At 51.6% G+C, this 23,200-nt stretch overlaps 3 protein-coding genes across 5 annotated transcripts; 1 reads left to right on the top strand and 2 right to left on the bottom strand.

Moving 5' to 3' along the window:
* Nucleotides 1-7,697: 7,697 nt before the first annotated feature.
* CDCA5 (cell division cycle associated 5) lies at nt 7,698-15,461 on the bottom strand. 2 transcript variants are annotated; one of them, XM_088832414.1, is made up of 6 exons: nt 15,326-15,461; nt 14,998-15,092; nt 14,859-14,924; nt 14,745-14,780; nt 11,880-12,317; nt 7,698-11,688 (listed from the first exon to the last, which is right to left on the bottom strand). In XM_088832414.1, the coding sequence occupies exons 1-6, from the start codon at nt 15,369-15,371 to the stop codon at nt 11,608-11,610; spliced, it is 762 nt and encodes a 253-aa protein (XP_088688540.1). In that variant the 5' UTR covers nt 15,372-15,461; the 3' UTR covers nt 7,698-11,607. The 2 variants fall into 2 exon arrangements, with proteins under 2 accessions (XP_088688540.1, XP_088688539.1); XM_088832413.1 differs by having other exon boundaries at nt 14,745-14,924.
* A 127-nt stretch (nt 15,462-15,588) lies between these two features.
* On the top strand, nt 15,589-20,388 carry ZFPL1 (zinc finger protein like 1). Of its 2 annotated transcripts, none has more exons than XM_055415580.2 (8): nt 15,589-15,749; nt 16,072-16,181; nt 16,494-16,605; nt 17,719-17,912; nt 18,005-18,077; nt 18,151-18,297; nt 18,538-18,661; nt 19,159-20,388. In XM_055415580.2, exons 2-8 carry the CDS (start codon nt 16,080-16,082, stop codon nt 19,343-19,345), a joined length of 939 nt encoding a protein of 312 aa, XP_055271555.2. In that variant the 5' UTR covers nt 15,589-15,749; nt 16,072-16,079; the 3' UTR covers nt 19,346-20,388. The 2 variants fall into 2 exon arrangements, with proteins under 2 accessions (XP_055271555.2, XP_055271554.2); XM_055415579.2 differs by having other exon boundaries at nt 15,589-15,754.
* CATSPERH (catsper channel auxiliary subunit eta) lies at nt 19,632-20,242 on the bottom strand. Its single transcript, XM_055415582.2, has 3 exons — nt 20,069-20,242; nt 19,864-19,963; nt 19,632-19,755 (listed from the first exon to the last, which is right to left on the bottom strand). Exons 1-3 carry the CDS (start codon nt 20,240-20,242, stop codon nt 19,679-19,681), a joined length of 351 nt encoding a protein of 116 aa, XP_055271557.1. The 3' UTR covers nt 19,632-19,678.
* Nucleotides 20,389-23,200: the final 2,812 nt, after the last annotated feature.

Here is a 23,200-nt window from a genome sequence, read left to right as displayed (position 1 = left end):
AAGCCACAGGCAGGGAGGGAATTTGTCTCCCCTTGTGACTCGCAGCAGGGGACCTAGAGGGAGATGAATCCTGCTTCTTTTCTTTAGCAAGGGGAGATCCGGCTGCCGCCTTGCATGTACGGGCCTGGGAACCCTCTCAAGGAGCCTTGGGCTAGCTGCTCACGCCTCTGGTCTGCATTGGGGGCTGTGGCAGGGTTCTGTGTGGTTTCTGTGTGGAATTAGCTTGGCCTGAGCTCCTGAGCCAGCTGTAGATGAATACGGGTCGACCACTCAGATCCATGGCTGTGGGAATCTCCTGCAGCCTTGGGGAATGACTGTCACACTCCTCCCACCTCAAGACCTCTGTCTCCAGGAGGAGTTTGGACCCTGGCATTGCCTCTGATAGACAAGCGGCCATGGGACTGTGCAGACCTAAGCTCCAGAGTTTGACATCCAGAGAACAGACCACCCCCATCCTCTTTCTCCACAGACCAAAATACCCCTCAAGTTCTTGGACAGTTAAAGATGGCAGCCCCTTGCAGGCAATGTCATAGACTGCCCGCTAATTGGCCACATGGGCACATTGATGGGAAAGGGCTGTGGCCCCCACTCCTCTGGGACAGGACATACAAGGCCACTGATGCTTGAGAGGGAAGGGACCTACTGGCCAGTAAGGGGGTCACCCAGAGCAGAACAGAGAGAAGGGAAGGGAAGAAGGGAAGGAAGAGGGCCCAGTGAAGGTGCCAACTTACATCAAGGCCCAGGCCCTGCCCTCCATTCTGGGAAACCCTGTCACCCTCCCTGTCCCCACATGCCCCTGTCTGGCTCACCTCAGGCAAACATTTAGCAAATGGCGCATTTCCTTTGAGGTCCAATGCGGGCCCCAGTCTTCCTTATCCAGGAACTGGGACTCCTGGATCTCCAAGTCCCTGGGTGGGTGCACAGTGAGGGTTGCACCTGAGTCTAGAGGCTGGGGAGGGTGGGGTGAGCAGAGGGGGATCCCAGCCAAGGCCCAGGCTTCTTCAGTCCTGTCTGGGCCACCCCGCCACACACGCCCCAGGGATGAGTCCTGGTCCAGGTCTGAATGTTGATGGCAGAGAAGCAGCCTCTGGCCCCTCTCCCTCCGCCTCATTTGCCTTCACAGGGCCTCACTCTGCAGGGTCGCTGGCGGGCTCTGTCGCGGTTGCGGTTGCGGTCAGGAGTGTAAACAGGAACGTGGCACTGGCTCCCTGCTCCTGGTCCAGCTTCTGCTCTGAAGAATCTGAAAAAGATGGCTTTGGCAGAGAGGGTGCCTTGGTGACTGAAGTGGCATGAGGCTGGCTGGCCACCCAAGAATTGGGGTCCTCCCACACCCGACAGTAAGAGGATGGGCACAGTGGCTAGGGGTTCAGACCTCCCTCCAAGCAGGAGAAGAATTTCTCCAGCCCCCCACCCCCGCCCCCGCCCTCGGCCTCGGGAGGTCCTGTCACCTCTGTGTCTGGCTCCCCGGAGATCTGAGTGTCTTCTGGCTTCTGCTCCCCAGCAGGTGGCAGCACTGACTTCTCCTCGGGCTCCAAGTGGGCTGTTTGTCCATCCCAGGGACACTGAGGGAGATGGTAACTCAGTTGGTGAGCCACCCACAACATCCCGCTGGTCTCCCCTTTCCAGCCTCCCCTGGTTTTCTTGGGGCGGCTGCCACCACCAGCTCTGCCCTCAAAGTTAGGGTTGCCAGATTTAGTATGTAAAATACAGGACACCCAGTGAAATTTGAATTTCAGAATAAATGGTCATTTTTTCAAGCATATCTCAAACATTGCACAAGCCACACTCGAACTTTAAAAAGTGTTTGTTTTTCATCTGAAATTAAAATTTCACTGGGGTGTCCTGTGTTTTATCTGGCAACCCTACCAAAGCTATACAGTAACGGTATCTTGTCAACTGAATTCTTGCAAATGCAAGGTGTCCCTGGTAACTTTGCTTTGAAAACTAGGCCTAAAGAAACATCTCCAAAAGAAATAAAAGTAACTCACACAGAGGTCCACAGTAGCCGACTGACAGCCAGAAGAAAAACAGAAACCTGTCTAAAGGGCCCAAATACAAGGAAAGGGGAGTGAACGATGACTTATGATTGTGACAGAATGCAATCCACTCTGACGTTAATGGTCTCCAGTAAACACTGGTCCCCCAAACTCTGTCCTTGAGCCAAGCGTTATGCTGGATCCTGAGACCACACAGATAGATGACTGTGACAGAGTTCTGGCCAGAAGCCTCCAGGGATGGGGGGCAGGGGTGGCCTAGGTGCTCAGATGCCCACTGGGTAGGGACATGTGCCATCCAGAAGCCTGTAAAGAAAGCCTTGACTGAGAGGGCCACTTGGCTTAGGAGCTCCAGAAGACTCCACCAGCAGGTGCTGCTTGATCTACGAGTGGGGTGTCTCGGCCAGAGAAGGAAGAAGGGCAATCCAAAAGAGGAAGTGGCTTGGGCAGGATGATGCCAACGGACATGACACATTCAGCCATGGGGTGCTCCCACTGAGAGCCGGGGTGAGCAGGCCTGGGCTGTGGTCCCCAGGGGACAAGGAAGAGTTGAAGTAGGAGACAGATGGGTCCCTGGGCCACAGACCTGGTGTTTGTCAAGTGGAATAAAACTGAAGCTTTGTCCTCAGCCATGTGAGAACGATGCATGATTTCCTTCCTCCATTGATAGGGAGGGAATGAAGTAATGGTGGGGAATTTGTTGCAGCAAAAATAGAACGAGACTTTGCCGATAACTAAGAAAAATAAGGAAACAATGAACAGGCTGGGGAATCAGCACGAACGGGCCTGAAATAGTTGAGCAGTCTTGGGTATTCTTGAGTGTTCCTGCTAACAAACAACTTGTAGTTGGACTTGTCCTTCACAAAGCTAAACAAAGCAAATCACTCTGTGACTCCACATGAATTACACTCTGCACCCAGCACGCTTCTCCCCCTATACTCTTTCGTAGCATTCTTCTTTTCAGAAAGGTGGTCACGGGCCAATAACCAGAAAAGACCAACCCCAGTTACCATCTGCCTGATGCCAGCTGTGGCTGTTTTGAAATTTTTAAAAAAAAAATCTATTTCTCTTTTAAAATTTTATGTATTTATTTTGGCTGTGCTGGGTCTTCATTGCTGCACGTGGGCTTTCTCTAGTTGTGGCCGCCAGGGCTGGTCTTTGCTGCAGTGCTTGGGGCTTCTCATTGTGGTGGCTTCTCTTGTCGCGGAGCACAGGCTCTAGGTGCTCAGGCTTAGTTGTTCCGTGGCATGTGGGATCTTCCCAGAGCAGGGATCAGGGAACTCGAGTGCCCTGCATTGGCAGGTGGATTCTTAACCACTGGACCATCAGGGAAGTCCCTGTTTTGAAATCTTGCAAAAGAAAAAAAAAAAGAAACGCAAGACTTTCATTAGGATATAAAACCTCTGTCTTTTCTGGGGGCACAGTTCTTGAGGTGCTGGCCTACAGTTTCCGCTTTGCCTGGCAAAGATTAAAGCTATTTTTCCTTTTTTCCTCCAAACTCTGTCTCCGTATTTCTAGTCAGCATCAGTGAACCGGGAGCCAAGATTTTAGCCTTAGTGTGGGAGATCTTTGGGTGTTTGTGTTGACTGTCTGGGCCATTGGCTGGGCAGATGGATGGGAGGAGGAGACCCTGGAAGCAGAAGCCTGGGGCCTTGAGGGTGGAGAGTGGCATTCACCACTGATGCCTGTGACAAGTGTCTACCCCGAGTTGTACTGTGGAAGGCGAGCACGAGACGCTGTCAGGCCTCAAACGCAGGCCTCACATGGTCTGCATGTGCTACGCACCAATGCACCACACAGGGTTGCCAAATAGAATATAGGATGCCTGGTTAAATCTGACTGCCAGATAAACAATGAGGTTTGTTTTAGTATGATCACGTTCAAAATATTGCAAGGGACATACTTGTATTGCAAGACTATTATTTATTGAATTTGGGACATGATTAAAGAGAAAATTCATTGTTTATCTGACATTTAAATTTAACCAGGAATCCTGCATATTTTTGTTAAATCTGGCAACCCTAACGCCACGCCCGCCTATTGGTGCCCATCAGAGGAAACTGGGAGGCACAAACAGCTCCCTGGCTAGAATTAGTAACCAGGAAGGACTGGAGAATATGATTGGAGATACAGGAGAGTATCTGAACAATAAGAAATATGGAAAGTTGTAACACAATAGGGAGTCCATCAGGGTCCCCTTGGCCAAGCATTAGAGGTGATTAATTCAGATTTAAACAGAAGACAGCTCCAGGCTGAAAACCCATAGACCCACGTTGGAGTCTTGCTCTGCAGTTCAACGATGGGGCAGCCCCAAGCACTCAGGTTCAGTATCCTAGCCTGTAAAACGGGTATCAGTTCAGTCACTCAGTCGTGTCTGACTCTTTGCGACCCCATGGACTGCAGCACACCAGGCTTCCCTGTCCATCACCAACTCCCAGAACCTACTCAAACTCATGTCCATTGCATCGGTGATGCCATCCAACCATCTCATCCTCGGTCGTCCCCTTCTCCTCCTGCCTTCAATCTTTCCCAGCATCAGGGTCTTTTTCAATGAGTCAGTTCTTCGCATCAGGTAGCCAAAGTATTAGAGTTTCAGTTTCAACATCAATCCTTCCAAAGAATATTCAGGACTGATTTCCTTTAGGATGGACTGGTTGGATCTCCTTGCAGTCCAAGGGACTCTCAAGAGTCTTCTCTAACACCACAGTTCAAAAGCATCAATACTTCGGTGCTCAGCTTTCTTTATAGTCCAACTCTCACATCCACACATGACCACTGGAAAAACCATAGCCTTGAGTAGATGGACCTTTGTTGACAAAGTAATGTCTCTGCTGGCTATGGTTTTTCCCGTGGTCATGTATGGATGTGAGAGTTGGACTGTGAAGAAAGCTGATCGCTGAAGAATTGATGCTTTTGAACTATGGTGCTGGAGAAGACTCTTGAGAGTCCCTTGGACTGCAAGGAGGTCAAACCAGTCCATTCTAAAGGAGATCGATCCTGGGTGTTCATTGGAAGGACTGATGCTAAAGCTGAAACTGCAATATTTTGGCCACCTCATGCGACGAGTTGACTCACTGGAAAAAAGTGTGATGCTGGGAGGGATTGGGGGTGGGAGGAGAAGGGGACGACAGAGAATGAGATGGCTGGATGGCATCACCGACTCAATGGACATGAGTTTGAGTGAGCTCCGGGAGTTGGTGATGGACAGGGAGGCCTGGCGTGCTGTGATTCATGGGATCACAAAGAGTCGGACACGACTGAGCGACTGAACTGAACTGAATTAGGTTGGTCATAACTTCCCTTCCAAGGAGTAAGCGTCTTTTAATTTCATGGCTGCAATCACCATCTGCAGTGATTTTGGAGCCCCCCCCAAAATAAGGTCTCTGTTTCCACTGTTTCCCCATCTATTTGCCATGAAGTGATGGGACCAGATGCCATGATCTTAGTTTTCTGAATGTTGAGTTTTAAGCCAACTTTTCCACTCTCCTCTTTCACATTCATCTAGATCTTCACTTTCTGCCATAAGGGTGGTGTCATCTGCGTATCTGAGGTTATTGATGTTTCTCCCGGCAGTCTTGATTCCAGCCTGTGCTTCAGTTCCTCGTGATGTACTCTGTGTATAAGTTAAATAAGCAGGGTGACAACACACAGCCTTGACGCCCTCCTTTCCCAGTTTGGAACCAGTCTGTTGTTCCACATTCGGTTCTCACTGCTGCTTCCTGCCCTGCACACAGGTTTCTCAGGAGGCAGGTCAGGTGGTCTGGGATTCCCATCTCTTTCAGAATTTCCCACACTTTGTTGTGATCCACACAGTCAAAGGCTTTGGCATAGTCAATAAAGCAAAAATAGATGTTTTTCTGGAACTCTCTTGCTTTTTCAATGATCCAAAGGATGTTGGCAATTTGATCTCTGGTTCCTCTGCCTTTTCTAAATTCAGCTTGAACATCTGGAAGTTCACAGTTCACGTACTGTTGAAGCCTGGCTTGGAGAATTTTGAGCATTAGTTTACTAGCATGAGATGAGTGCAATTGTGCGGTAGTTTGAACATTCTTTGGCATTGCCTTCCTTTGGGAATGGAAAGAAAACTCACCTTTTCCAGTCCTGTGGCCACTGCTGAGTTTTCCAAATCTGCTGGTATATTGAGTGCATCATTTTCACAGCATCATCTTTTAGGATTTGAAATAGGTCAATTGGAATTCCACTCCACAAATATTTACTGGGCCTTGATTTTGTACCGGGCCCTGCCCTGAATGTGGAGAGGATACAAAAAGGAATTCCGTCCTTTGGGGAGTCTGTTATGGACCTCATATAAGGATGCCAGCAGTCAGTTATTACATATTCTACCAGGAGCTATGCATGTGACCATCAACCTGGACAACCAGTTGAACAGAGCAACTCGGTCACAGAGGTGGAATCAGCTCCACTTTTCATAAGAGAAAAGCGAGACTCAGAGAGGCTAAGTAACTTGGCTATGGTCTCAGAAGAGACAAAGGTGGGGTTCAGACCCTGGGCTTTCTGAGTTCCAGTCTGATGGCTGTCAGTTTGGTTACTTGCCAGTCATGTGCTGGGAGTACATGGGCCAGGGGTGGGAGTGGGGAAGGCAGCCTTCTCAGGACCATTCAACCCTTGGGCCAAGGCCTTCAAGCCTCTTCATTCCAGCCTGAAGAGGTGGCAGGTCACAGGGGCTCAGGACTCAGGATGAAGAGGTGCAGGGAGGGGTGGGGGTGGGTAGGGAGCTGTCATGTGCAAAAGAGTGAAGTCTATACCCAGGGCCATGGGGATCACTGTGAACCCTGGGGTCGGGTCCAGGATTAGTAATGGGGGAGGCTGAGGTCTCATGCTTGCCTCAGGCCACCCAAGTGCCACTTCTTTTGACTCACCCTGCCCCTCTTTCCTCCAGGGTGCTCGAAGCTCTCCAGGAGGGTGTGAGCCGCCATGGGCCAGGCTGGAGAGAAAGTATCACCCCTCTTCATCCTTCATGTGCCTGGACGCTGGCAGGACAGAGCTAAATATGACTGATTCCGCCTCCACCCTCAGAGCTCAGACTACCGCATAAATGTGTATGCCCAACAGTGAGCTTAAAGGTGCGGTGCGAGAGGTCTGCACATGGTCTGGGGAGTTAGAAAGGGGGGCGTGGTCAGGTCTACCTGTAAATAACTATTGTTCACTGAGACTTATCATGTACTATGCACTTTACTCATATCATTTCCTCTCATTCTCACCAAAACGACAGGAGGTGGGGACAGCGATTCCCCACTTTTCCAAAGTTCACTTTATGCCACTTGCTTTTATGAAAAGACCTAACACTAGCACCTGTTCTTGCTAACTGAAAGAAATGTTCAGTTTTAGGAAACCGGAGAAAATACTCATTTTTAGGAAAAAAGGTAAGAAGCAAAAACAGCGTTCAGCGTTGGTTTTGCAGGGAGCAGTTTTGGAGGCAGCTCGCACCCCAAGCAGCCAGAATAGCCCAGCCAAGCTCCTCCACCAGGAACTGCTCCTGCCACTGCAGCACCGTGAGCGTCCGTGCTTCGCCTCGACTTATGCTATGCCCGTTAGCAAGCTGGTGTGTCCTAAGGTAACTGCTTCTCCACTTTACACCATTTCTGTTTACAAAAGGTTTCACAGGAATGCTCTATTTTCAGATATCTGGGAAACCTAGAGTTGGTTTTTTTAAAAATGTTTATTTATTTATATTTGGCTGTTTTGGGTCTCTGTTGCTTCACGGGCTGTTCTCTAGTTGCAGTGAGTGGGGGCTACTCTCCAGTTGCGGTGCATGATCTTCTCATTGTGGGAGCTTCTCTTGTTGTGGAGCACAGGCTCTAGGGCCCATGGGCTCAGTAGTTGGGGCCCAGGGGCTTAGTTGCCCGGGGCACGTGGGATCCTCCTGGATCAGGGATTGAACCCTTGGGACAGGTGGGTAGGAAAGACTGAGCAGATGTGACACTGGAGCCAAAGCCACACCTAATCAAGGCAGAACTCAGCAGGTGGAGGACCTTGCAGCAGCTCAGGGCCTGCACTGGCTCTCTGGACCCCAGACTGGAGACCCGGCCAGCAGCCTCACCCTGGAGTCCTCAGGAGTCCTGCCAAGCAGTCTGGACCAGCAGGGCTCTGGGTTGCAAATAAGAGAAAACAGCATTGGGTAATTTGAGCAAACAAGAAAGGATACTGGGGAGTCAGGGAACTCTGAGGAAGAGTTCCAAGGGCCAGAGGTGTGGGATGCTGGCTGCCAGAACCACATGAGGACCCTACCACAGGACCCAACCGGAGTGCTCTGCCATCTCCACACTGGACCACAGAGGTCCAGGGCTGCCACCAGACCTGTGAGACCTTCACCTCACTGAATCCTCAACGATCCTTCGCTCTCCTCCTGGTCCTTGGTCCAGGTCCTTATGCAGTCTGACTGGCTGACTCAGGTCAGACGCGCATGTACTGGTCACTGGGATCAGGGCAAACAAGCATCTGAACCCTTCATGCCCAAGGAGAAAAGCGGGTCTTGCTGTTGGGCCATTTGTAGGGGTTGACACTCTGGGCCGCCGAAACCTGATAACACCCATTACACGATTACATGGACAATGGAAAGTCATCAAAGGGTGATTTTCTTATGGCTGCTTTTATTTTGGTGGGGGTTGTGCTGGGTCTTTGTTGCTGCACGAAGGCTTTCTCAAGTTGTGGCTAGCAGGGACTACTCCTCATTGTGGGTTGCTCATTGTGGCGGCTTCTCTTTTGCAGAGCACAGGCTCTAAGTGAATGGATTCAGTAGTTGCACACGGGTTCAGCAGTTGCACAAGTGCTGTGTTGTAGCTCGCGGGCTCTAGAGCACAGGCTAGGCAGCTGTGACGCATGGGCTTAGTTGTTCTGCAGCATGTGGGATATTCCTGGGCCAAAGATCAAACTTATAGGTACAACAGAATATACAAAAATGTATTTACTACATTTTCTCCATTCATCCATCGATAGATATTTGTGCTATTTCCAACTTTTGGCAATTGTGAATAACGTTCCTATGAACATGGGTGTGAAAATATCTTAAGACCCTGCTTTCACTTCTTTTGGATATTGTACCCAGAAGTGAATTGTATTAATAGACATTTTTGTTATACACAATAGGTACGACGGAACATTATCCAGCCTTCAAAAGGAATTGACTCTGATACATGCCATAACATGGATGAACCTTGAAAACATGCTAAGTGACATGAGACATACAGAATGTCCCTGGTGAGTCAGTGGTTAAGAATCCACCTTCCAATGCAGGGGATGCAGGTTCGATCCCTGGTCAGGGAACTAAGATCCCAAATGCCACTGGGCAACTAAATCCACACACAACTAGAGAGCCTGTGCCCTGCAACTAAGCCTTCACGCTGCAAGGAGACTCAGGGCAGCCAAAAAACACCCTAGGAAGTCTTGAGCAAGGAGGTGGTACGTTTAGTCTAAAAACCAGGGGGCAAGGGCAGAAAGGATGAGGTAAGGGAGAGTGGGTATGCCGCCTGCATAAAGATGCATGTATGTTCCTGGGCCTCCTCTGGCCTGGTGGGAGAATTCCTGGGAATCACAGCTTTGACTAGATTCCCAGGGCATTCTGCACCCACTGCTGTCGAGCACCCAGGCTGAGCCAGTGAGGAACTGGCTCCTTCACAGGAGTCTGCCAGGGAGAGGAAGCAGGGTAAGAGCTGGACTCAGGGAGGGGTGGAGGGTTGGTGTCCAGGTGCTAAGAGTGAAACTCTTAGAAGCCTCACCCTAGACCGACTTCTTTCCTCCTGGGACATGAGGGTATGGGGCTCCCCTTCTTGGAGGAGTAACTGGACAGAAAAACAGACCTGGGGGTGGGAATGATCTACCACAGGGCTACTGGAGGCCAGGCTGGCAGTCCCCCTTAAAAACGGACAACCAACTCAAAGAAAGCATGGTTTCCTGGGTCCCACATCCTCAGCTCTGCCTTTGAGCCAACAAAAGAAGAGTCTATGAACAGGCAGAAACTTTTTGTTTGTTTTAATTTTAAAAAGAAGTCCCAGTTTTCTTAAACTCTATTCTTAGTTTTTCAGGGACAGAGAGAAGTCTGTAATAACATCAACTGAACATCATTGGGTGACTTCCGGCTTTCAGGACAAAGACATTTCCCAGGAGTTGTCCTGCTAGTCAGCAAGGACAACTCTCCAGGTACGGTCCAGTTCAAGAGCGTCTGGGTTCACCCGGGCAAAGGGGCTAGCGTGACAAAGCATGAAGCACTGGACAGGTAGCCTAGGGCTCGCAGGCCTTGCAAAGCTTAATTGGTACCCACCAGGCCTGTGCCATTTAAGGGACCCTAACCAAGCAAACACTCATCTTCCCTGATGTCCTCTGCAATCCACTAGCCCCTCCACATTCCTCTCAGCTTCTACTTCCATGAATCCATAATCATCAAAAGGTACAATGGCCTGGGCTACAGCGGAAGCTGTAGTTGGGCAGCCTTTGAAAGCTCACTTTTTGCCAATATTGAGAAAAGAGAAACAAGGGCTGGGGCATGCGGATCACCAGAGACAATGAGATGACCCCTTCCTCCCCCCCAGTTCAACTCCTAGTACCCACTTCAGGCAGGGTCCTCGTGTGAGAGGCCGCTAAGGAAGCTGAAAGTTAAAGCTGCTATCAACCTGGCCCCTTTCTGGCCATGAGAAAAGCTTCCTAGAACTTACAAAACAATAAGGTCACCAGGACCATACAACCCCAAAGTTCTTCTTCCAGAGCTGAGTAGACTGTACACTTTGTAAAAAACAGGTATGAGTAACAAGAGAGGGCGCCTTTGGCCATGGGCCCCTTCCCGGCCCTCTGCAGGCATTGACCCAGAATCCCTGAGCCTCGGGTTCTACGTTGTCTCAAGACACCTTCTTCACCTCAAGCAGCCATTGCTCCATCAGCCCAATATCTCAGCAGCAACACACAGAACTATAAAACACAGCTTCCCTGTAGTAGACATTTACCGTCTGAGACGCAACCAAGGCCTCTCTCTCTCCTACAGAAAAGACTCTCTAGGCCGAGGGTCCAGCTTCTTCCTCAAAGATGGGACTTCTCTAATCCACGGGTTCAGTGCTCCCGGACCATCTACAGAATCTAAGAGGAAACCCAAGCTTCGCTACCTAGATGGGCTCGAGGAGGGGAACCCAGTCCCAGCAGAGGTGACTCAGTAGAGAAAGCCCGAGGCTGGCTGTGGCCCCCGCACCCGTCTCCGGTGGGCTGGTGCAGAACAGCGGCACTTCCCCATAGGAGCAGAGAGGTGCCCTCTCCCCCCGACCCCCAGCCCTTTAACCTCCCCTGGCTGGGCCAGTGATTCCTGCTCCCTAGTCTGTGGCCTGACTGGAAAGTGGCTGGGATACTCTGGGAGGCGACGGGAGAGGATGGTAGGTCACTGACTACAGACGGGACACCAATGCAATGCTGAACCAGGGAGGTCCCACTTTCTGATGCTCGGATGGCTGCCGCCGCTGCACCAACCCCCAGAGGACAAGCCTCATGTGCAGCAACAGCACATGCGTGGGGAACAGACCAGGGCAGGGAACCCCAAGCGTCTTTTCCACAAGGAGAAGGAACTATGTACAGCAGGAGGAGGGCAGAGTCTGGCCAGGGACACCCCCATTTCATCTCATTCAACCAGCAGATCAAAGCGCTCAGCAGCTTCAAACTCAGCATTCATGGCCGCGGCCCACTCATCCAGCTCCGATTTCTGGGGGAAGAGAAATGGGGGGCAGGTGAGTGGCGAAGGGGGCACGTCGGCTGTGCATCTCCACCCATACTCTGCAGGCACTGCCTTTCCACCACAACAGCCAGGGCTGAGCCCTGGCCCTGCCTGCGTCCTGATGTGTCTCCCCGTGTGTCTGGTGTGGTAGCAGAGGAAGACCCCTGCCCCTCACTCACCAAGATCTCTGGCACCTTCTTCTTCCTTCGTTTCTCTTTCACAACCAGAGGGGAGATTCCAGGGAGAGTTGTATCTGGGGTCCAGGGCTTCACAGGGACCCTGGGGACCTCAGCTAACTTTGAATCCACCACGGGCGAGACTCCAGCCAAGTCTTCAGCTGCCAGCAGCCCCTCAAAGCCAAAGCAGGACCGGCGGCCTGGGGTGGAGGTGGGCACAGGGCCCAGAGTCTCCAGGCGGCTGTATGAGCGCCTGACCTTCTTGGACATTTCCAAGTCTCTGGCGTCCAAGTCTCCTTTCCAGGAGTTGGACTCAGCATTCAAGGGGCATAACACAGGAGTGGAGGGGGCAGTGACAGGGACACTGCAGGTCTGGAAATGGTCCTCCTTAGTAAGCTTCTTGCTAAGAGGGTTGTTTTCTTTCTCCAATAAAAAAGCGATCTGTAGCAGGACAGAAGAGAGAATGCCTCCCAGTTATTTAACTGTTACTGACTTCAAGAAAGACCCAAGGACCTAAAATGTCCATCCAGTCAATAAGTCCTTATTGGTCACCTGCCAGGCACTGGGAAGACAGCAGGGAAGAAAACAAAGAAGACACCCCTGTTACCACAGAACTTCCATTCTAGTGGGGTAAAAAGACCACACGGGGAATCGTGTCATATGTTAGAGGCGTTAAGCACTTTGGAAAAAAAACAGAACAGCATGGGGCATACATGGGGTGAGCTGGAATCTTAAATAGGTGTAGTTCAATGTAGGCCTCACCAAGATAGAGGTAGCACTTGAAGGAAGCAAAGGAGTCAGTCATCCAGAGGAGAACTGTCCTAGGCAGAGAACAGAAAGTGCAAAGTCCTGAGGTGAAACTGCCAGTCAGGGTCAAGGAACAAGAAGGGCAGTGAGGGTGAAGTGAGAGGGAGTGAGCCGAGGAACTGATGGGATTTGAGAGGTAACGGGGGTGTTATTTTGCAGGCCACTATTTAAGGGGAGGCCCAGGGAGCCATGGCAAGGTTGTGAACAGGAACGTGCTTAATCTGACATGTGCACTAAGATGTTCACACACTGGTTTCTCATAATTCCAGTCTCAGCTCTAGCGCTGCTTCCTCAGAGAGACGGTCCCTAACCACGGGATGGAGACCAGCCCCTCCTCACCTCTGCCTGTCACCCTCTGTCACAGTGACCCCTTTCCTGGCCAGCGAGATCACCGCCTGATTTTGACTGTTTGCTTGTTGGCTAGAATGTGCATGCCACAGGGGAGCAGGTGTCTTTATCTGTCTCGTTGACCTGGCCCATGGCCAGCACCTTCAGCAGAGCCCTGCATGGAGTAGGTGTCCAATACATAAAGACTCAACTGACTTTCACAAAACTTGACACTGAGCTTTCTGATAACTAAGGTGAGAAACAGGACAAATTTAGTGACCCTTGTGGTTTAAAAGAATTACATTAGTTATCATGACACATTTCCTGGCTATAGGCTCTGGGGACTCTATCCCATCAGTCTTAGTAAAAGGGATGCTGAACAAAATGAGGGTCACCCAGACTACCACTTTGTCAGTCCCTACAGCCATCCAAGTCCTTGCACACTTTTTTGGTCCAATATCTCATGAATCTATCATTCAGCCAATAAGAATGGCCACCATCGGGGAGACAGAAGTTTGCCCTCAAGAAAACAAATATACAAAGTACTCTTGGCTATTCATAAGGCCTAACCGGAAGGCTTCAGGGAGGAAGTATCCTTTGAGCTGAGTCCTGTGTGATGGGGCTCTCCAGCAGTACTCTGCAACACTCTGCTTTTACCTTACTTCACGCTCCCAATGTCTCACTTTAGGACTCCTTTGATGTCCTCCTACTTGGTCTTGGAGTCCCCAGAAGGCTTTCTCCAACCCATTCTCCAACCAGACCCAAGAAGGATCTTTCTAAAACACCCAAGGCTGCCTCAGTCACTACCATGAGACTCTCCAAAGTTGCCCACAGAATGAAGGATGAAGTCCAAGTTCATCAGGATCTGCTCTGGCTTAGCACACTCCCTCTCCTGACAAGGTCTACTGCAGACACACCAAAAGTGCTGTTCCTGAAACCTTGTGCTTTCTCCTTGTGGACTCCAGGTGTCTACAAACACAGCTTCCTTTGCCTGGAACACTGCTAACTTGTCTTCAAAGACTCAGTTCAAACACCTCTGTGAAACATTCCGAGTGACCTGGTCTGGATTAGGGATCTTTACAGCATCTACTACTTTCTTTATTACAGTCCTCAGCATACTATGTTATCACTTATTTTTCTCCCCAGTTGACTACAAGCCTCGTAAGCTACTCAAAGGCAGGTAACATTTCTCATTCATTATATCTTCAAGAGAAGATCTTCTGTTAATGAGACACCTTTAACAATAACTTCTGCTAAAGCAGTTCAAGACATTATAAGTTACTGAAAAAAAAGAGGCTAGAGAGAAGAAAGAGTAGTAAGACCCAGCTCAACTTTAAAAGGAAAATGGTAGAGAATACTAGGGCATTAAACGCACCAAGTGTGCAGGAAGTAAGCAAGCCTGGCAACATATGAAGGTGTCCAAAGGCAAATTGTTCCAAAATACAGCAAAAACAACTCCCTGGGCAGTCATGAGTGAGTGAGTGAAAGTCGCTCAGTTGTGTCCAACTCTTTGCGACTCCATGGACTATACAGTCCATGGAATTCTCTGGATTAGGTAGCCTTTCCCTTCGCCAGGGGATCTTCCCAACCCAGGAATCGAACCCAGGTCTCCCTCATTGCAGGCAGATTCTTTACCAGCCGAGCCACAAGACATGAGCAGCCATTATATCCCGCCCCAGCTCTAGAGTGTCTGTCCTGGATTCCCCTTAACTGAGGAAATGAAAATGAACTTACCCGGGGGCTTCTTCGAGGAGAGTTAACAGATGGGATCTGTGGAGACAACAAGTTGATCACACAGTCGACTCCCGATCCTGGCTCTCCACCTACAACCCCTCTCTCAGCCCTCACCTCTACAGTATGGGCCACGATCTTCTTCAAGACGATGGGCTTTCTGACTGGAGCCTCCTGAGGCGCCTGGAGAAGAGGAGTGAACATGAGGTCTATATTAGCCCAGAGGCTTCTGGGGCAGGAGGAACCTGAGGCTCACCTTAGGCGAGATTTCCGGGAGGGTGTTTGGGAGATCAGAGCCTGATTTCCGCTGGGACCTCCGCAGAGACCGAGTGGGAGTTGGGGCGCTGGGTCCTGCAATCAGAAAAATTTAGGAGGTAGGAGAGGACTCTAGGCCTCAGAGTCTACACAACAGGTTCTGAGGAAAGAGAGAGAAGGTTCCCAAACAGGCCCTTTGGGGGCGCCTTCCTGGCCAGGAGACGAGAGAGCCTTCGAGGGCGGGTTGGGGGCGGGGGGAGACGTCCCTCACCGAACTGCGTGCCTCAAACGGCTCAACCCCACCTCTCCCGCGCGCCCCTTCCGCTCACCGGGGCACTGGGCGGCCCCTCCGGACCGGGTTCGTCTCTCGGACATGTCTAGCTTTGGTCTCTATCCCCTCTGCCGCAGGTGCCGCCACCAGAGCTCGCGCCAACCCGACAGGTAAACGTTCGAATTACCCGCCTTCCCCGGGAGGAAGCGGAAGTGACGTAAGGGGGAGGCCCGCGAGCTCCGATCTCTCCTTTTTCCACCCTCCTCCAAGTCTAGCGTCTACAGGGGCGGGGGTCACTGGCCCCTGACGTCATCAGCGCGCGCCGCACCCGGAAGAGACGTGGCATACGAGGGATAATCGGAGCGTTGTGAGCAGGAGAGAGCTGGGCGAGAGCTTGGCTGAACGCGGTCTGACTTTCCGCTCTTCGGACTGGCGCTCGCGCCCGTGAGGACCGGTGCCGCTGCCGATTAGTAACACAGAGAGTTGGGTCTGTGGGGAAGGTGGGGGCGGGGCATGGAGGGGGTGGGGCTCAGGAGGGACCTCTGGGGGCGGGGCCGGTGGTATCGGAGAGACTGATGGAGGGGCCTGCCCAAGGATGGGATGAGGGACGAATGCGGGGGTCTCAGGAGGCGGGATTTATGCAGGGGCCGTGGCCCAGAATGTAGAGGGACGGTGGGCAGGAGTTTGGGGTTGGGGCGGATACGAGCGGTGTCTAGGGAAGTTAAGAGTGGAAACAAACTGGGCTGGTAAATGTGTGGAGGTCCACAGAACCTGGCTCCCTGCCAACTGTGACGCCTTCCTCAGGGTCGACTATGGGGCTTTGCAAGTGCCCTAAGAGGAAGGTAACCAACCTATTCTGCTTCGAACACCGGGTCAACGTCTGCGAGCACTGCCTGGTAGCCAATCACGCCAAGGTGGGTGTTCAGGGTGGAGACTGAGCAGGGCACTAGGTGGGCAGGTCGTACTGACTTTCTCCCAATTTATGAAAGGTCTGGCCCTAGAATGGAAGCTCCGCAAGGGCAGGGACCTAGTTTATTTTGTTCACTGTTGTATCCCCAATGCTTAAGACAGAGTCTGGCACATGATATGTGCTCAATGAATGTTTATTGATTGGTCAAACAGAAGAGTGAATCTCCTCTGTGATGACAGAAACAGAGGCACCTGGGCCTCGGGGAGATGGGCTGTGGAGCCCTGGCTCCAGTTGTGACCTCCTTCTCCCGCTTCAGTGCATCGTCCAGTCCTACCTGCAGTGGCTCCAAGATAGCGATTACAACCCCAATTGCCGCCTGTGTAACATACCCCTGGCTGCTCGGGAGACAACCCGCCTCATCTGTTATGGTGAGGCCTGGGCACCTTGCGGGTGGGGATCTGGACAGGACCAGTGTGACTGGTTTCCAGCGGCTCCCCAAGCAGCAGGACAGTGAAAGCTTCAAGCTTGGGAGGCTGGAACTCAGATTCTGGTCCCACTAGGTAACTGAGCTGTGTGAGCTCAGGCAAGTCATTTCCCCTTTCTAGGCTTTAGTGTTTTTCCCTAAAAACTAAGCTCCTAGCTTCCTCCCTGCTGACCTCTCGGGTGTGGTTGTGGCTGTGAGCAGTAGCTGGCTGTACCTGTAGTGAGCTGAAAGCATGGGGCTCTTAGACGTTCAGGATTGATTTCTAATTCCAACATTACACAGAGAGGAACTGAATTTCCCACAGTAACGTCAGTTAAAAGAAGTCAGCAGAGGAATGTGTCATGATCGTGACCCGACTCTGCTGTAAGAGCCTTAGCTCCACTTTTTGAAGGAAGTCGTGTAAAAGCGTGAACTTAACATATGTGTTTCTCACTGTGAGTGTGTGTTTATATGTGCGTGAGTTAAATGTGCGTTGTGTCTTTACCTGTTAGTGTGTTCATTGGAACTGTGGGTGAGTGAATGGGTTAGTGTTGTATTTGAACATATGAGAGTTGTGGGGTTGCAGAATTCCTGGGTGTGACTGGTTGGGTGTTAGCATACTTGAGCGTGTGTGAGAGTTAGTATGCCCATAAGTGTGGATATAGGGGAGATGGCACTTGTGTTTGACTACGTGTATATAAACGTATACATTTGTGTCGATGGATGTGTACATGCATACGGGTGCCTGTGTATATGTCTAGTAACTTTTTGAGCTCTTAGCCCAGTGAGTTTGTGATGAGTGCAGGTCCAGAGAGCACTCCCAGAGAGGGTAGGTGGTATATTCTTCCCACTTCCCCTCAACCCCATGGGGCTGGGCAGCCTGGTAGCATCTGCCTTGTCTTGGTCAGATAGTGGTGGCCAGGAAGACTGAAGTCTTAAGGAACACTGATATAATCGACCTGGGAAGGAGGGGGCCCTGCGCTTACATACGTGTGCAGATATCTCTGCAGTGGCTCGTGGACTAGGGGTCCTAAGTGTCTTCTTCATGTCTCTCCTCCATTACTTCGTGGGCTCTAAGATCTCTTCCACTGGGCCTGCCTCAATGAGCGTGCTGCCCAGCTCCCCCGAAACACAGCACCTGCTGGCTACCAGTGCCCCAGCTGCAGTGGCCCCATCTTCCCTCCAACCAACCTGGCCGGCCCTGTGGCCTCCGCACTGAGAGAGAAGCTGGCCACGGTCAACTGGGCCCGGGCAGGACTGGGTCTTCCTCTGGTGAGAGTCTTTCTGCCCTGGGTCCCACCTGGCCCAGAGGGGTGGGTGGGGACAGCACTGGGCAGACTGGTGACATCAGTTCTTTCCTCCAGATTGACGAGCTGGTGAGCCCAGAGCCTGAACCCCTCAACACTACCGAGTTCTCTGACTGGTCCAGCTTTAATGGTAAGTGGTGGCCTCCACTGCTGATGGGGTCCTTGCCTCCCCACCCTGCTAACCGCTCTCTTCCTGCCCATAGCCAGCGGTAGCCCCGAACAGGAGAAGACAGCCAGCGCTTCTGCTGCCCCAACCTTCTACAGCCAAGTCCCCCGGCCCCCTGCTTCCCCAAGCCGGCCTGAACAGCACACGGTGATCCACATGAGCAATCCCGAGCCTCTGACTCACGGTGAGCTGGGGAATTGTCCAGGCCAGAGGGGGATAGAATGGGGGCAGGTATGCAGAGGGAGCTCGGCAGTCCACCCACCCACCCACAGAACCCTTCCTGTTCCATCAGACATCACCTCCCCACGATCCCAAGATGCTCTGTCAGGCTGAGAAGGGCCAGGGTCTCCTGCCCTCCCCCCTCCCCACCCTGCTCTGGGCCAGTTTCCTGAGCCTGTGGATGCCGGTGGCTCTGCCCCTGCAGCCTCAGCCCCGAGGAAGGTGTATGACACGCGGGATGATGAGCGGGCACCAGGCCTCCACGGGGATTGCGATGACGACAAGTACCGGCGCCGGCCAGCCCTGGGCTGGCTGGCCCAGCTGCTCAGGTACATGGTGTCAGGTGGGGCAGGATGCTAGGAATGGGGAGCGGGGGAGGTGAGAGCCAGAGGCCCCGGCGGGATGGTTTCATGATAAAGGAGACCTGTCCAGGACCTGGTGTTGGGACCCTGCATGGAGGCCTGGGCTGGGGTCTGCCCCTCTCTAGGTCTTTTCTTACCTGCCGCACATGAGGTTCAGACTCAGGCTCCTGAGGCCCCTTCCTGCTCTGACACCTCCCCGGTCTTTGTGACTCCTCTTACGCCTGACATTCCGGCTTCCAGAACACAGCCATTGCCTCAGCTGCTTTGAGCTGCACTGTCATCCTTGTAGCGGGCAGGCACAGAGATGAGCCGCCGCCTCTGCCCCCGTGGCACATTGAAGGAAACAAGGCTCAGGGCTGGTGGCACTGGGGCCAGAAGATGAGGGTTGTGGCTGGCACTCCTTTCCCAGCCGCAGGGCCACCAGGGACCGGAGGCCTGACCTTACTTTCCCCTCACCCCCCCAGGAGCCGGGCTGGGTCCCGTAAGCGGCCACTGACCCTGCTGCAGCGGGCAGGGCTGCTGCTGCTGCTGGGGCTGCTGGGCTTCCTGGCCCTGCTGGCCCTCATGTCTCGCCTGGGCCGGGCTGCGGCTGACAGCGACCCCAACCTGGACCCGCTCATGAACCCTCACATCCGTGTGGGTCCCTCCTGAACCCTTGCTTATGGCTGGGCCAGCCTAGAACCTGGGGGCCTGAGGAGAAGGGTAGGGGAGGCCATCTGGGGGGCCCTTCTCTGTTCCTCTCTCTCAAGCCTGAGACACTAAGATCCCAGACCCAAAGTCAAGTCCACCAGAATGGTTGCAGGCTAGGCCTGGGGTCTCTGCGGATCAAGCATTTGACCTGCTCCTCCTGGGTCTCCAGCTTCCCCCATCTCCCGATTCTTCCCACCGACCAAAAGGAGCCAACAGGTGGAAATAAATGATAGACTTTATTAAAACACCCGAAGCAGCCTTTTCCTTCCCCCTTCTCAGCCCGGGTCCCAGGCTTCAGTGGCTCTCTTCCCGGTACTGGATGGCGAGAAACTCAAGGGACAGGCGGTTGAAGAACATGGCCCCGTTGAGCACTGGGCAGAGGAGAGAGCCCCCGTCAGCCTTGCCTGCTCCCTCCTTGCTGTGTCTCTGCGTTCCAAAGCTCCCCCCTCCCCCTGAGCCCACATCCCTCCCCTACTCACTCAGGATGGTCAGGGAAAAGCAGCGAAGAAACTTGTCATACGTCATCTCCGCGTAGAGTGACCCCATGGCGGCCCAGCAGATGCTGATCACCTGGGAGAACTATTGGCCCCATCCCATGGGAGAGTGGCCCCTGACACAACAGTGGGGTTTCCATCAGCCCCTGGGCCTCCCCGGACCACCTCTCGAGCCCCCGTCCCGGCCTACCATCAGGACAACGGTGTAGCGGAAGCTCATGCGGTCGTAGCGGTAGGTGACCCAGAAGTTGTGCACGTCACTGGCAAAGACAGCCAGGTGTATGAAGAAGAGCATCAGCGCGGCCATGGTGAGAATCATGCCTTGTGGGAAGAAGAGCACGGCCACTCGGTCCCGCCACCGCATCGTAGCTGGAGTACAGACTCAAGGCGGGCGGCAGAGGTTGAGCAGGCGGACACTGTCCAGAAGAGCAGCCGACCCCTCCGGTTCTAGAGCACCCAGTCTGTAATAGCCGTGGGATTCTAGAATAAGAATGACATTGTAGAGAACAAGATTCTAGAACATGGGCTGGTTCCGGCCAATACAGGGTGTTTCATGGGTGGCCAGGGCAGCTCTGAATCGGTGGAGGGCGCCGGGCTGAACATACAGAGCAGGGCATGCTATCGTGTGGAGGAAGGGACAGCGCTCCTCATTCCAGGTTGGGCTCTGCTGTGAGTCTTCTCACTGAGTCCGCAACATGTCCATGCAGGATGCAGTGTGATCACGTTCCACAGATGAAGAACTGGGATCCAGGAAAGGGGAGGGGCATGTAGATCCTTAGCGGGTCTTTGTGTGTGAGAGGTCGGGTGTGATCTCATCTATTCAAGTCTTTCCGGTGTAACTGGAGGGTGTAACCAGGTGAGGGCAGGCCTGAGCCGGATCACAAGCTCCAAGTATTTGTTCCAACTCCTGTTGGAAGGGAAGGAACAGTGGATCCTCCGTAGTTGTCCCGGAACCTTCTCACACCCTCCCCAGGCATGGCCTGGAGAGCAACTGGCTTTTCCATCTTCTAGATGTTCTTCCAACACATGATGCTGACCAGCTCTCCCCCTGCCACCTTCCCGCACTTAGCATCTTCACACCCATCGCCTCTACTCTGCCAGGAGTCCCAGGAGAAAGCTGGGATTGGTGGCACAAAGCCTATTTTACACACAGACCTGGGGCACAGAGAGGGATTGTCTGCTCAAGTTTTCACAGACAATAAGGGACTTGGTACTGAGACTAAGATCCAGTTCTGCCCAAGGCTGTGGAATGGGCAAGAACAGAAGCCAAGAAAAGGAAATTGTACATGTGAGAGGTGAGAACTCCAGGACTTAACAAAATAAGGCCGAAAACTGGCCCAAGATGGTGTGGAGGGATGTGCAATCTCCCAGGAACTAAAGTAGAAAAAGTTGATTTTTAACTTGGCCAGCCCCATTTCCTCCTGCCTGACTGCCCCAGAAGTCGGGTCCCAGGCCTGGTCAAGATCTGAAATCTCCTGCCTTTGGAAGGAGTAAGGTTAGAACCTGACCCCATCAACCATGGTTGCTGCCCAGTGTCATTAATCACAAAACCCTCAGACCTCATCTTAACACATTGAAGGAGTGATGCCTGATCCCTACTGTATTCATACTGTTGAAATACTTGGTCACACTTTAGTTTTCATTTGAATACAGATGAACTTTTTTTTTTCTTGGTTAGGTCTCCTACCTCAATGCCATTTTAAACAGTTATCCAAGTAGAGTATATTCTTGAGGAAGATTTGCACGATGCACAAGCATACAGAGGAATCTTCCTCCACACTCCTCCCCCCACAGAAGTAACCCCTTCAACAGTTTGGTGAGTGGGCATCTTTTGAGTCCCTTCTTGATGTAACTTCATACATCTGCATATATGTATCTACATGCATAATTTAAAAATCACACCATAAATATTGTTAAAATATAATTTTTAAAAAGTTAACATGGGACTTCCCTGGTGGTCCAGTGGCTAAGACTCCGTACTCCCAATGCGGGTGGCCCGGGTTCAGTCCCTGGTCAGGGAACTAGATCCTACATGCCACAGCTAATACGCAACAGCTAATACCAGGCACAGCCAAATAAATATATTTTAAAAGTTAAAAATATACTTGAATAAACACATAACTAAGATACATTGGCTCTTCAGTGAAGGGGTTCCCCCTCACTCATGTGTAATGCATCATGAGGAGCTAGGTATTGATAGGCCTTTAAAGAAGAGTGTTAGGACACGATTACTAGATACAAGATTGGTTGATTTCCTGCAGGGCAATAAAAACAAAAATTTGAGGTTATTTTTCCACTGGAGATGTTTCACAGCTCTCCAACACTAGCAAGATCAAACAAGTGTACACTCCTGTGGGTAATTAAATAGTCCTTGGGGGTGCTGGTGAAACAATGTCCCAGTGTGGTATTGGAAGGTCATGCTACACTGTCTTTATTCCAACTGTTGGATAATTTTTCTTAACAGTATTCTGTGATTTTTTAAGTTTATAGATTTCCTGGAGTAGATCTAAATCTTTATACTCTTGTCTTCATTTTTCTTAAGATCATAGCTTCATAAGCTGAAATCTTCATAGATGTATTTTTAGACAGTCTCTGAATATCCCATAGATTCAGGAGTCAACAAACTTTCTGTGAAAAGCAAGATAGTAGTTGGTTTAGGTTTTGCCCCCCAAAGAACAAAGTGGTTTCCATTCCACCCTGGACCCCCAACCCATGTTTCAAAGACCACACTGACAAAGACTTTTTCTCCTTTTTCATTCAAACTCAGTGTGTTTCAGTTGAACTCCCAAGACTTTCCTAAACTGCAGCTCTTTACTTCCATGAACAGCTGTACATTTGTCCCAACCAGAAACCTGGGAATTAACTTCAACACCTCCACCTAACCCCTCAAGGCAGCACATTTCAACAGTCACTTGAAGAAACAAAGTGTTAGTCTTTCAGTAGTGCATGGACTGTAGCCTGGCCAGATTCCTCTGTCCATGGGATTTCCTAGGCAAGAGTGATTTGCCATTCCCTTCTCCAGGGGATCTTCCGAACCCAGGGATGGAACCTAGGTCTCCTGCATTGCAGACAGATTCTTTACCACTGAACCGCCAGGGAAGACTTATCAGTGACTTAAGATCTACCAATGGCAACCCACTCCAGTACTCTTGCCTGGAAAATTCCATGGACTGAGGAGCCTGGTGGGCTACAGTCCATGGGGTCACAAAGAGTCAGACATGACTGAGCGACTTCACTTCAAGATCTACCAAGTGTGTCTTCTCAAGGTATAACAGGAGTTCTCAAATTTAAGTGCATCAGAATTACTTAAAGACTTAAAAAA

This window comes from Moschus berezovskii, chromosome 25 (genome assembly GCF_049115385.1).
Source record: "Moschus berezovskii isolate FMDL1 chromosome 25, NW_MosBer_1.0, whole genome shotgun sequence".
NCBI classification, from domain to species: domain Eukaryota; kingdom Metazoa; phylum Chordata; class Mammalia; order Artiodactyla; family Moschidae; genus Moschus; species Moschus berezovskii.
This window is presented reverse-complemented; position numbering and strand designations above follow the sequence as displayed.